At 41.4% G+C, this 13,329-nt stretch overlaps 1 protein-coding gene across 4 annotated transcripts in view; it reads left to right on the plus strand.

The window, feature by feature from the left end:
• The window catches only part of vps53 (VPS53 subunit of GARP complex), a 188,242-nt gene that overhangs the window by 1,946 nt on the left and 172,967 nt on the right, over positions 1–13,329 (plus strand). For 3 of the 4 annotated variants that reach the window (XR_010968530.1, XM_068008319.1, XM_068008320.1), the window contains exons 2-3: positions 671–751; positions 3,208–3,257. Coding sequence is in view for 3 of the 4 variants with exons in the window: in XM_068008319.1 (XP_067864420.1) it covers positions 671–751; positions 3,208–3,257 (131 nt within the window). In the remaining variant the exon portion in view is untranslated. The remainder of the gene's footprint in view (positions 1–670; positions 752–3,207; positions 3,258–13,329) is intronic. The other variant, XM_068008321.1, reaches the window with a different exon arrangement.

Genomic DNA, 13,329 nt, shown 5'->3' on the forward strand with positions numbered 1-13,329 from the left:
TCCTTTGGGGGAAACTCACTTGCAGGGGCTGAGGAGCAGAACAGGTTTTTAAAATCAGTAAGTCAATGGGGTGGATGTGGAGAACCTCTTTCTGAAGAACACTTTTTTTAGCAGAAGAATATGTGGGTTTGGATAGCACTGTCTTTTTGTCTTTGAAATCTGGGGTCATATCCAGTACAGCTTGAAGGCCTCCTCTCTGGGGAAAGGGTGCTATTTGTGAACTAAAGTTTGGCCAACATCAGTCCTATTCCTGCAGTATGAGAATCTATAGTTCAAAGATGACTATAATTTAGTCAGAGAGACCCCACAGATAGTCGGTATGGGAACTGGCAATCTCCAGTTAATGCAATCAGAGGTGCACTTTTCAAATTGGGATTAATGTACGTTGTGAAGGATACTTCATCTTACCCCAGCAGGAGTCAATGCCTTCAGTAGAGGAAGAGAGGAGAAGTGGCAAAGTAAAAACAAGGACTAGCATATAAACTGACAACCATAAGAGATTTAAATGATTTTCCTCAGCTTCACATCTGAAAAATTGTTAAGATAAATTAAAACTGCACAGATTCTTTCCTCAAGTTTGTATGTGCAGAGTCGTATAGGGCCCTTAGTGTGGTTGAATGATAAATATTGAATAAGTTGCTTGACGAATCATATTCCCTTAATCAAACAGGTGTTCCCCAGCCAGGACCCCTTGGACAGGGCTGATTTCAATGCGGTGGAATACATCAACACGCTCTTCCCAACAGAACAGGTAGGACAGCTGATGGGATGGTTTAATTTTTTTCTATGATGTGTGGTTTCTCCATGCGTTCTTCCAAATAATAATCTCAATATTCTGGTCACCTGAAAGTTCAGGACTACCTGTTCCATTCATCGGAAGATACTCGATGAGTAGAGTTGCTTGGAATTGAACTGTAAAGCAGTGTGCATTTCATTTGCATGGCACCTTTTAGTGTCCTGTGTTTTTATGAAAAAGTTAATTTGTCATGTCACTAGGAGGCATTTACTTGGTGTTGAGAGTCTCATAGTGGGACTCGTGGAGAGTACCAAAAATAGATTAATTAGTCTTTCACTCATTACTGGTTGTGGGACATTGCTGTGTACAAAATGGCTGTTGCATTTGTCTATGTAACAACAGTTACTGCACTCAAAGTAATTCATTTTACTTGAAGTGCTTTTGAGCATTCCTGAGAGATGTGATAAGGTGCTATGTAAATGCAAGTTCATTCTTACTGAATTTTGAATCGCAGACAACTCTGGGCTCAGTGTCTCTGATGAGGAAGGATGCTATCATAAAGCTTTCTGCCACTTGTATTGGCTTACCATCTCTTTGAAACCACAAGCTTACTCCCAAAGGGTAGGAGAGCTGATTAAAAGGAAGCAAAGTCCAGAGGGAGTCCTTCTCACTCAAAATACTCGTTATATATATATATATATATATATATATATATAAAAAATGTGCTCAGAAGGATTTTCCTTGATGTTCTGGAAAATCATTACTGATGGATACTCGTCAGGTCACACCTCCTTACTGCTTCAGTGACATCACTAAAAGGGAGGCATTGTGGAGTACCTGTATTTGAAACAATGGGTACCATGACTTTGGATTGTATTCAGCCAGTAGCATCCTTTCCTTAAGTCGAGCGGCTCTGATTGACAGCTGGGCTTGTCTGCAGTCAAGAACCCCAATGCATTCACTGGAGCCGCTCTGGGATTCCTCCCTGTTAGTTATGTCACTGGAGTGGGCAAACAGCAAGGAAACTCAACTTGGGAGATTTCCATTGGAAGTAAAGATTTGTCAAAACACCAAGAAGAATTTGTTGCATATACACAATGGAAGAGTATCGGTCCCTTCAGGCACCACCTGCATAGTGACTGGCTATGGAGCAGCACTGGTGTTGGTGGTGGTGGTGATGGTGGGTGGGGGAACCTGGGAGCAGGCCTTCAGCCCCCCCCCACTTAGTTAGGGGAGGTACATGGCATAGGGGAACCATCTAGAAAGAAATAAAACAATTGTCCAAATATTTCAGACTGTGCTTTAAAATGAATAAGTTTGCGAATAATCTAAAGGAGTTAGCCAAATCTTTGAAAATATGTTTTGTAGGGTTTTCTGAGTCTGTGGTAACTACTGCCATCAAATCAGCCTTGCACAAATTAATCCTCTTCAAAATGACAGCTGAATGATGTGCCAGCTCCTTGCAATAATTTCCCAGCTCTTTGGTTATTAAGCAAAGTGCTGGCATGTATGCAGATGTTCCATTTAAGGGAAATAATTCAAATATGGCTGACTTACTGGCTGTACCGATTAAAACTGTGTTTTATGGGTGGTACAACTTGTAAAGCATTCACACTTTAAGTTTAGCATCAGTGCAAAGTGGTTTTGGCTTCACACCAATACTAAACTAGTGGAGGGTAAATCAGGTGTCTAGGCCCAAGCTAACACTGAAGTGGAGTGAAATTACCTTCTCCAGGGAGTCTCATTAATTTGATCTGTAATGTATTGGTTTGAATTGTACTGGTTTGGAACTGTGATATTTACATTGAACTGTGTGTATCTTTAAATTCTACGAAATAAAGTATATTTTGAAATTAAAAAAACATTTTCACTGATGAGGGGTCAGGTTGGGTGCTGACTTCAGATTCAGGCTGCATTTACAGTATAACTGCAGTGTTGGTGTGAGACAAAACCTCTTTGCACTGTTGCTGTAGTGTGAATGCCTCCTTAGTTATTTGTGAGAAAAGCATAGAACTGAACAGGCAGAGAATCTGATCAACTCTGTTACCTTATTATTGTGTCTGGTTAGTTGCAATTTGGAAATGCAGCCAGGACTATTCTTCTGAACCGAAGCTGTTTAACATACAGGATTTTAGTTCCCTGCAGTATATTTCGGTGATCTTGCCTGTGTCAGTTGTGTTAGTGTCAGTTAATAGTTTAATTGCATTGAACAGTCCTCTGTTGGTCATTCTTCTAAGCTAGTGGACCAACATATATTAACTATATTAGATGGAGTGATTTAAATCTATATGAATAGTGAAACTGTAAATTCAGCTTGGAAAAAAAATTGCTGTTTGCTGGAAGGATTAACTGTGCATTTATTTTACCCACTAGGAGTCACTGCTTTACTGAATTTAAAGCTGTTCTTCATTACTTAGCTTAGCCTTTCACAGAGTTAATGTTCTCATTCTTGCTTTTCTTCCCCCCCTCAGTCTTTAGCCAACATTGATGAAGTTGTAAACAAGATTAGACTAAAGATAAGGTGAGTGAAAGAAACTGTTAACTCTCTTTACTGGTTGTAAGGATTCCACAGTGTATAGTGTCGCATTTAAATGTACCTCTACACAGACGTCAAAATTTCCCATCCTTTCATTTCTATCTTTGTGAGGTGTTTGACAACAAGAATAGTTTTTAATTTAAGTGCATATATTACGTGATGCTCCTGTGCTCCTCACCTCCCCTCCGCTACCTTCACCTGCTTTGGTCCCATGCTCTGGAATTCCTCCCCTAGTCACCTCTGCATCTTAACTGTCCTCTCCTCATTTACAACTTCCTTAAAACCCATCTCTTTGACCATGCTTTAGGTCATCCCTTCTAATATCTCCTTTGCCGTCCATGTTTTTTTTGATTACATCTCTGTGAAGCGCTTTGGGATGTTTTTCTACCTTAAAAGCATTATATAAATGCAAGTTGTTACAGGTAATAGGTAGCTAGCTGTAACAGGTTATGTGTGCATAAAGCTGCCCTTCATAATGCACATAGCTGGGAGGGAGCAATTTGAACACTTTGTTTTATAATTTTAGGTATTCAGGTCTGAGTATTAAAAACTATGGCGATGATAGGAACATAGCAACAGAATAAGACCATTTGGCCAATTGAGCCTGTTCTACCATTTTGTTAGCTATCGTAGTTCAAATTCTTTAATCCCAATTCCCTGCCCTTTCTCCATATTCCTGAGTATTCCTTACTTCCCAAGTAAGTATTGCTTTCCCATTTAAACACATCAATTGATTCTACGTATACAGCATTTTGGGCCAGTGCATTCCACATTCTCAACCCTTTCTGCGAAGACATTTTTATTGACACACTTCCATTTTAAATACCCGAGTCAGGTATTCAACCCTTAAGCTCCTCATCTCCTGGAAATATACCCAGTCTCTTGTCATAGCTAAGTCCCTTCATCCCAGCTATCATTGTGATGAATCAAAAGCCAGTACTGTATATCGTTCTTAGACATGGTGCTCAGTAAAGACAATATTCCAGATGAGGTTTAGTCACCACACTGTGTAACTGCAGTAGTACTTCCTTGCTTTCTATTCTGTACATCTTGTAATGAAGCCCAGCATCCCATTAGTCCTTTTGATTACTTTTTTTGAACCTGGAGCTAGTTTTTAATGACTTATGTCCCTAAATCCTTTTATTCATCGACTAGCCCCACCCTCTCAAGCACTTCCCTTTTTTAAGACTGCCGTTCCCACCTGCCATTTTTATGTCCGAAATGGACTATCCAACATTGTTACATTAAACTGTATCTGCCATCGTTCTGCCCACTCACTTTATTTATACTTTTTTTTCAATTTCTGCTCTATTCTTCACCATTCATAAGCACATCTCGCAAGCTGATGGTAGAGTTACTGTAGTATAGTGGTCATCATGTTTAGCTGACACATAAAATGGCCCCAGTTTGAAACTGGAAGCATTATAGGGCACAGATTTAAGATAATTAACAAAAGAACCAGAGGGGAGATGAGAATTTTTTTTACACGGTGATTTGTTATGATCTGGAATTCACTGCCTGCAAGGGTGGTGGAAGCAGATTCATTAGTAACTTTCAAAAGGGAATCGGATATATACTTCAAAAGGAAACATTTGCAGGGCTTTGGGGAAAGAGCAGGGGAGTGGAACTAATTGGTAGCTCTTTCAAAGAGCTGACACAAACATGATGGGCCGAATGGCCTCCTTCTGTGCTGATGGATTCTATTATTCACTATATCTTCTGGCTTAATATCATTTGATATGTTTCTCTTCTCAATTCCAGGTCATTTATAGATAGGGTGAAAAGTTGGGGCCCCAGCACTGATCCTTGAGGTCACCACTTGCAGCTTCCCACCAGTCCAAGGATTCCCATTTATCCTGACTCTCTGCCATTATACCCCACACACAATTTCTTATCCACATCAATAGGTTGGCTCTAATTCTACGTGTCTTAATTTTAGTTGGCAATCTCTTTTGCAGGACCTTATGAAATGGCTTCTGAAAATCCATGTATATGACATTCATTTATTTTCCTTTGTTCACAACCTCTGTTATTCTGTGAAAGAACTTTTATTTGGCTTGTTAGTCATGAGTTACCAAAACTATGCTGACTCTTATCAATGTATACTTTTCCAAGTGCTCACATACTGATAACAGTAGTGGGAAAATTGATAGAATCTCTTATTAAATTTACAGGCCGGTATTTGTCCATTTCTCCTTTTCGAGAACAGCAACTTCCATTTACACAGCAATTGTAACGCAGTAAAATACCCAAGGCATTTCACAGAGTTGAGAAACAAATGGACACAGAGCCAAAGAAGGGGAGTTTAGTAGAGGTGACCAAAAGCTTGGTTGAAGAAGTGGGTTTTAAGAAGGCTGTTATAGTAGGAGAGGGAGGTAGTGAGGCAGAGGAGTTTAGGGAAGGAATTCCAGTGAGTGGACTTGCGCGGCCAAAGGCACGGCTGCTGATGGTGTAATGAAGGGACGGAGGATTGAACAAAAGGCTGGGGACAGGGGAATGGAGGGTTTAGGTTAGTGGGTATTATAGGGTTCGAGGAGGTTACTAAGTTGTGGGGTGGGGAGGGGGGTGAGGCCATATAAAGACAAAGACAAGAATTTTAAATATGAGATGTTGGGGAACTGGGAACCAATGCACATCTGAGGGCGGGGTGATGGGCGAGAGACTTGGTGCGGGATAGATTATGAAAGCCCATGCCAGCCAACGGCAGTACCTGAAAAACATCCAGTTTTGGACTGATAAGGGACAGGTAACGGTCATGCCAAATTAGTGCCAAAAAGAGAAAGCCCCGCCATCTTCCCTTGACCTCCAATGCCATGACCATTGCTGAGTCCCTCACCTTCAACATCCTGAGGGGGTCTCTTGACCAGAAATAGACCTAGGCCAGCCATTATCAACACTGTGGCTACAAGAATAGGGCAAAGGCTGGGTTCTCCGTGATGAGTGATTCACCTCCTCACCCCTTAAAGCCTCTCCACCATTTACAGTCTTAAAGTCAGGAGTTTGATGGAATATTCACCTACTGCCTGATGGTTGTAGCCGCAATAACACTCAAATTTGATGCCATGCAGTTTGTTTGATTGGTGCCTCTGTCAGTGGACTCAATATCCAATCCCATCACTACCACCACCACCTTTGCACTGTCGCTGACTTATCTACGATATACAGGCTCCACTGCAGCAACTCATCAAGGTTACTTCAACAGCACTTCCCTCACTTGCTACCTGTACCAGAAAAGGACAAGAGAGGCAATGTTGTGGTTCCCTGGGTTGGGTTGGGCTGAGTGGAAATTGCAAGGGCTCCATCCTATATTAATGGGGGGGCGGGGTGGGGGGGGGGTGGAGAGGTTGATGATTGGGTCACTAAGGAGCACTTTTTAAATGGAGGAAAATGAACTTTCACAAAATAGCTGTTAAAAAGCTTTGACCCGTAGACCACACCATCCTCCTCCTTTCTTCTCCATTCAGTTAAACGAGATTGGCCCTGCTTGGTTCCACTGTTAGCCATCTGATCGTAGCCAGAGCATCTCCAGCAATGGCTTCTTTTCCCGCCTGTTTCTCTTCCTTATTTACACGCTGCACCTTAGTGACAACATATGCAGACATGGGGGTCAGCTTCCATAATATGTACGCTGATAACACCCCTCTCCGCCACCTCTCCACTGCCTCTGTGTTGTCAGAATGCTTATCCATCATCCAGTTTTGGATGAGCCACAATTTCTTCCAGTTAAACATTGGGAAGACTGAAGCCATCATCTTTGGACCCACCACAAATTCCGTACCCATGCCACCAATTCCGTCCCCTTTCCTGGTAACTATCTCAGGCTGAACTAGACTGTTGGCAACCCGTGAGTTTCTGACCTCATATCCTCTCCATCTCAAAGACTGCCTACTTCTACCTCTGTAACGTTGTCTGCCTTCACCCTATTACAGTCCACCTGCTGAAGCCCTCATTCATGCCTTTGTCACTTCCAGACTTGACAATTCCAGTGTACTCTTGGCTGACCTCCCTTCCTCCAGCCTCCATAAACTTCAGCTCAACATAAACTTCAGCTCAACCAAAACTCTTCAAGTTATTGTTGTTGTTAGAGTCTGCAAAGGATTGCTCCCTTGAGTTACATACCGGTGTTTGTCTAGCCGATCTCTCTGCGTTAGTTCTGTTAATTGAGGGCATTAATTTACACTTGCATAAATTCAAATTCGGCTGATAAATGATTAGTGCCTGAATGAAGTGTTGCAGCAGCAGGAGCAGCCCAGTAGGGTGCATCACTTTCACACTAATATTAAAGTCTGCATTTTCTTAACACAGATGGCTGCAATGTTTCCAACCCCAGTCTGTGGACCGTAGCTGTTTACAGTGCACGTTGTGCAGGGAATTGTAGATGTGCTAAAACAGCCCATGAATGGGCTACTGTGTGCAGCCAGCATGTCATAGATCAATTTTGTAATACTTGGGATTACCCTACAACTATTTGCAGTTGTATAAATAGTTTTTTGTGGGATCTTGCTATGTGCAAATCAGCCTACGTCACAACGTTCACTGCACTTTAAAGTACGTTGTTGTTTGTAAAATAGTTTGAGACAGGTTATAAAGCACTAGCTTAATGCAGATATTTATTTTACAAAAATGTTCTGGTCGTAGTATGGAATATTTACAAAGTATGTTCCAGAGGGGGACGATGCAGAGATTGTAGTTAAGGAGGAGGAGTGTGAAATATTGGATGGGATAAACATAGCGCGAGAGGAAGTATTAAAGGGTTTAGCATCTTTGACAGTAGATAAATCGCCAGGCCCGGATGAAATGTGTCCCAGGTTGTTAAGAGAAGCAAGGGAGGAAATAGCAGAGGCTCTGACCGTCATTTTCCAATCCTTCCTGGCTACAGGCGTGATGCCGGAGGTCTGCTAACGATGTACCGTTGTTCAAAAAGGGAGAAAAAGATAGACCGAGTAATTATAGGCCAGTCATTCTAACCTCGGTGGTGGGCAAATTATTGGAATCAATTCTAAGGGACAGCATAAGTCGTCATTTAGAAAGGCACGGGTTAATCACGGACAGTCAGCATGGATTTGTTAAGGGAAGGTCGTGTCTGACTAACATGATTGAATTTTTTTGAGCCGGTAATAAGGAGGGTCGATGAGGGTAATGCATTTGATGTAGTGTACGTGGATTTTAGTAAGGCTTTTGATAAGGTCCCACGTGGCAGACTGGTCAAAAAAGTAAAATCCCATGGGATCCAAGGGAAAGTGGCTAGTTGGATCCAAAATTGGCTCAGTGGCAGGAAGCAAAGGATAATGGTTGATGGGTGTTTTTGCAACTGGAAGGCTGCTTCCAGTGGGGTTCCGCAAGTTTCAGTACTAGGTCCCTTGCTTTTGTGTTATATATTAATGATTTGGACTTGAATGTGAGGGGCTTGATCAAGAAGTTTGCAGGTGATACAACAATTGGCTGTGTGGTTGATAGTGAGGAGGAAAGCTGTAGACTGCAGGAAGATATCAATGGACTGGTCAGGTGGGCAGAAAAGTGGCAAATGGAATTCAATCCAGAGAAGGGCAAACAAGGCAAGGGAGTATACACAATAAATGGGAGGATACTGAGAGGAGTAGAGGCACACAGGGATCTTGGAGTGTATGTCCACAGATCCCTGAAGGTAGCAGGACAAGTAGATAAGGTGGTTAAAAAGGCATACGGGATACTTTCCTTTATTAGCCGAGGCATAGTATATAAGAGCAGGGAGGTTAAGCTGGAACTGTATAAAACATTGGTTAGGCCACAGCTTGAATACTGCGTACAGTTCTGGTCACCACATTACAGGAAGTGATTGCATTAGAGAGGATACAGAGGAGATTTACGAGGATGTTGTCAGTGCTGGAGAATTTTAGCTAGGAGAAAAGATTGGATAGACTGGGATTGTTTTCTTTGGAACAAAGGAGGCTGAGGGGAGATTTAATTGAGGTATATAAAATTATGACAGGACTACATAGAGTGGATATGGAGGACCTATTTCCCCTAGCAGAGGGCAAATGTAAGGAATCTTACAACACCAGGTTATAGTCCAACAGTTTTATTTGAAAATCACAAGCTTTCGGAGGCTTTCTCCTTCGTCAGGTGAGTGTGACGTCCTCACCTGACGAAGGAGAAAGCCTCCGAAAGCTTGTGATTTTCAAATAAAACTGTTGGACTATAACCTGGTGTTGTAAGATTCCTTACATTTGTCCACCCCAGTCCATCACCGGCATCTCCACACCCTAGCAGAGGGGTCAGTGACCACGGGGCATAAATTTAAAGTGATTGGTAGAAGGATTAGACGGGAACGGAGGAGAATTTTTTTCATACAGAGGGTGGTCTGGAACTCACTGCCTGAAAGGATGGTAGAGGCAGAAACCCTCAACTCATTTAAAAAGTACTTGGATGTGCACCTGAAGTGCCGTAACCTGCAGGACTAAGGACCAAGTGCTGGAAAGTGGGATTAAGCTGGATAGCTCTTTTTTGGCCGGCACGGACACGATGGGCCGAATGGCCTCCTGTGCTGTAACTTTCTATGATTCTATGATTACAATATTAACACATTCAAAGCTAAGTCTTGTCATCAAATTGCAATTAATATATGACCCTTCTAAAGGCAAGTTTTAGAATGATATAATTATATATAGTAGATTTTTGACCTTCTAAATTCCAAGACCTCTGCTCTTTATTATTCGGCAGCATTTTCCCAGATCATTCGTTGCTGTGTCAGCCTCCCTTTATATTTGTTCAATGTGTTTAGCAGCTTTTTCACTGGAACAGTTGTATGATCCTGCCAGATTAGGGCAACAAAATAGTATTTCTTTATTTTTTTACTTTTAGTAACATAGCAATAATAGTCAAAATCTGAGTTTTATTGTAGTTTCTGTCAAAAGAAGGATAATCTAGTTTTGCCATGTGAAAGTCAGTAGGAAATTCAACAAGATGTTTGTGGAATATTTATTGTGATTTTTTTACACGAAATGCATGTAGTGTGGATTTATCTGTAGAAGCATTTTTCTGTATAAAGCACACTTGCATATAATGCACTTTTTAAATTTTGAGTATTTTTTCAGCATATAATAGTGTACATCATATGTGCAAATCAATTCAAGATCTGTTTCTGTAAAATCATAAAACTGCAGTTTCAAGCCCTTTATCAGTCTATAGTTGGTGCATGTGTGTGAAAAATTCTGGCAGTCAAATAAACAGCTTTAAAAAAAATCAGATTTGGCTGTAACGTGAAGCCATCGTAAGAGTATTAGCTTGGTGCAGAAATGGTGGAGGTGTTTGTGTCTTAATTAGTCATTGGAAACTGATCAAAGCGACTCAAAAATAACAAATGGTTTGCGGAATATATGGTGTCCTGGTTACTTGGATTTATGGGAGAAAATTTGAAAGACGTAGACTTCAGATAATGAATTAGTACATACTGGAATTCTGTTTGTGCTTAGGTCTTGCAGACATTTATCTATCAGTCAGCTTTGCTTGTGTTGGCATTGCCTCAGTGCTCAGAGGTGCTGACAGATTTACTTTCCATCTTACAAAGAGCCTGTGCCTGCCTTTTTAAAGCAGTAGCTACATAATTCATTGTGTTTGAACGCTGTAAACGCAGGCATTCTTCTATTCTGTGTCTAGGCTCCCAATGCAGGGAGGGATCTGTCCTCTTTCCATCAGAAGACTTTTTGACAAAAAGAATACGGAAGGAAGAGTAAACACAGCAAAACACTCCATTCCTTTGTGTGAAGAGGGGTGTTTACATTGTGTGGGCTTAGAGCAGCAAAAATACACAAACTGTGTTAAAAAGACATCTGTGGCTGAAAAGGAAGCATTTATATCATGGTACTTACTATCCCCTCCCATTCATCTGACTATGAATGCTCGGTTGTCATCTCCTGTAACTTGCAAGCAAATGTTCACTGCAAAATGTAACTCTACTGGTAATTGAAATTCTTGATCAGCATTTGTCTGAAGAGCACCTTCCTGATTGTAAGGAATCTTACAACACCAGGTTATAGTCCAACAAAATTGTTGGACTATAACCTGGTGTTGTAAGATTCCTTACATTTGTCCACCCCAGTCCATCACCGGCATCTCCACATCCTGATTGTAGTTTTACAAAAGAAATAATTATATGTATATAAATCTCCAATTACTTGGAGGCTCATGCATATATATCCACTCAGGATTGTGTTGGAGCGATCTAGGTTATGTGGAGCCTGGTCACAAACACTGGTGTTTTTATTTATTTTTCTGTCTCTCTCACGTTTTGTGTATAATGTGCACCTCTGGCACATTTGACACTGATACAATTTTTCTGAAATGCTACTTTTTTCATGTCTATCTGTTATGCCTGGTGTCACATATCTTTGTCACACCAGAAATCCATTATTTTCAATATTTTTTCAGACCTACTTGTTACACTTATGAATCATGGAATCATACAGCACAGCAGAAGGCCATTTGGCCCATCATGCCTGTGCTGGTTCTTTGAAAGAGCTATCCAATTAGTCCCACTTCCCTGCTCTTTCCCCATAACCCTGCATAAGAACAGAAGAAATAGGAGCAGGAGTAGGCCAATCGGCCCTTCGAGCCTGCTCCGCCATTCAATAAGATCATGGCTGATCTGATCCTAACCTCAAATCTAAATTCATGTCCAATTTCCTGCCCGCTCCCCGTAACCCCTAATCCCTTCACTTCTAGGAAACTGTCTATATTTTTCCCCTTGAAGTATTTATCCAATTCCCTTTTGACAGTTATCATTGAATTCGACCACCCTTTCAGGCATTGCGTTCCAGATCATAACAACTCGGGATTATTCCCTGGTGAACTCCGATTCTCCCAGCCCCTTTGTTCCGTTTCCAAATTGCAGTGGCACCGCTGAGGCCTCTGCATCAATGTTTTCATTCGGTCTTCAGATGGTCTGCTCGCAGGTTGTCGACTGGGAAGAGTGTTAACGTTTTATCGTCCGCCATCAGAAGGCCTGACAAAGCTTCCAGTCAGGAGTAATGTTTAAAACATTTTTTTTCAAACCCTGAGCTGCCCATGTCCATGGGTCCTGGCTGGGAGCGCCCAGGAGCAGCTGTTCAAATAGAAAACAAGCTTCTCTGAAATAAATTAAATAAAACTGGCCTCAGCGAACAGGCTTTTGTTTAATTGATTCCATAGAATTTGCTTTCAGTTGGTCAGCAATTTAAAAGGAAGGGCTCAGAGAACGGACTTCAGTGAAATAATATTAAAACTGGCCTCCTGCCTGAGAAAGTGATCTTTCCACAAAGTAATAAATTAAATAAAACCGGCCTCTGGCAGGCAAATAACGGAAAACAAGGGAAGGGATGACTGAGGGACTTGGTCACATGGGCTAAATCGGCAGATTAGAAGGAAGGGTATGAAAAAGTCATTGAAAAAACACAGAATGCAACAACAACTTGCATTTATATAGCGCCTCTAATGTAGTAAATCCCAAGGCATTTCACAGGAGTGATTATCAAATAAAATTTGACACCAAACAGATGTTTTGAAGTGTTACAAAGAACTGTGACACAAAGTGTGACTATATCATGACACAAGAGGTAAGTGTGACAAACAGGAAGTGTGCGCTAAATGAGGGACTTTTAGATAGATTGTATGTTATATGGCTTAATATTCTTGTCATTATAAAACACGTGTCCTCCAATTTACTGAGTGAAAATACAGCTTGCGGCTACATCCATTTCAATTGCAAACTTCACAAGCATAGGGATGAAAAATTCGTATGAATTTTCTCTGTCCCTCCTTCCCGACCAAGTGATAGAGCTGTGTGGCCCTATCTCTGAGGTCCTGAAATTTCAATGAAATGCATCGCAATCCCTGCCACTCCCACTCCCCACCCCCCCCCCCCCCAACCCCCAAAACAGACAAATTCCACGTAGCCCAGGCTTCAAACATTTTTAGATGGATTGCAGACTTTCAGATCTTAAAAGCATGACATTCTACCAATCCTAAAGTGAGTGTTCCTTTCAGCATTTACAAAGCCCATTTTATCGTATAGTATTTGAAGAAGTGATTGTCTGTTTTGTGA

This window comes from Heptranchias perlo, chromosome 28 (genome assembly GCF_035084215.1).
Source record: "Heptranchias perlo isolate sHepPer1 chromosome 28, sHepPer1.hap1, whole genome shotgun sequence".
NCBI lineage: Eukaryota > Metazoa > Chordata > Chondrichthyes > Hexanchiformes > Hexanchidae > Heptranchias > Heptranchias perlo.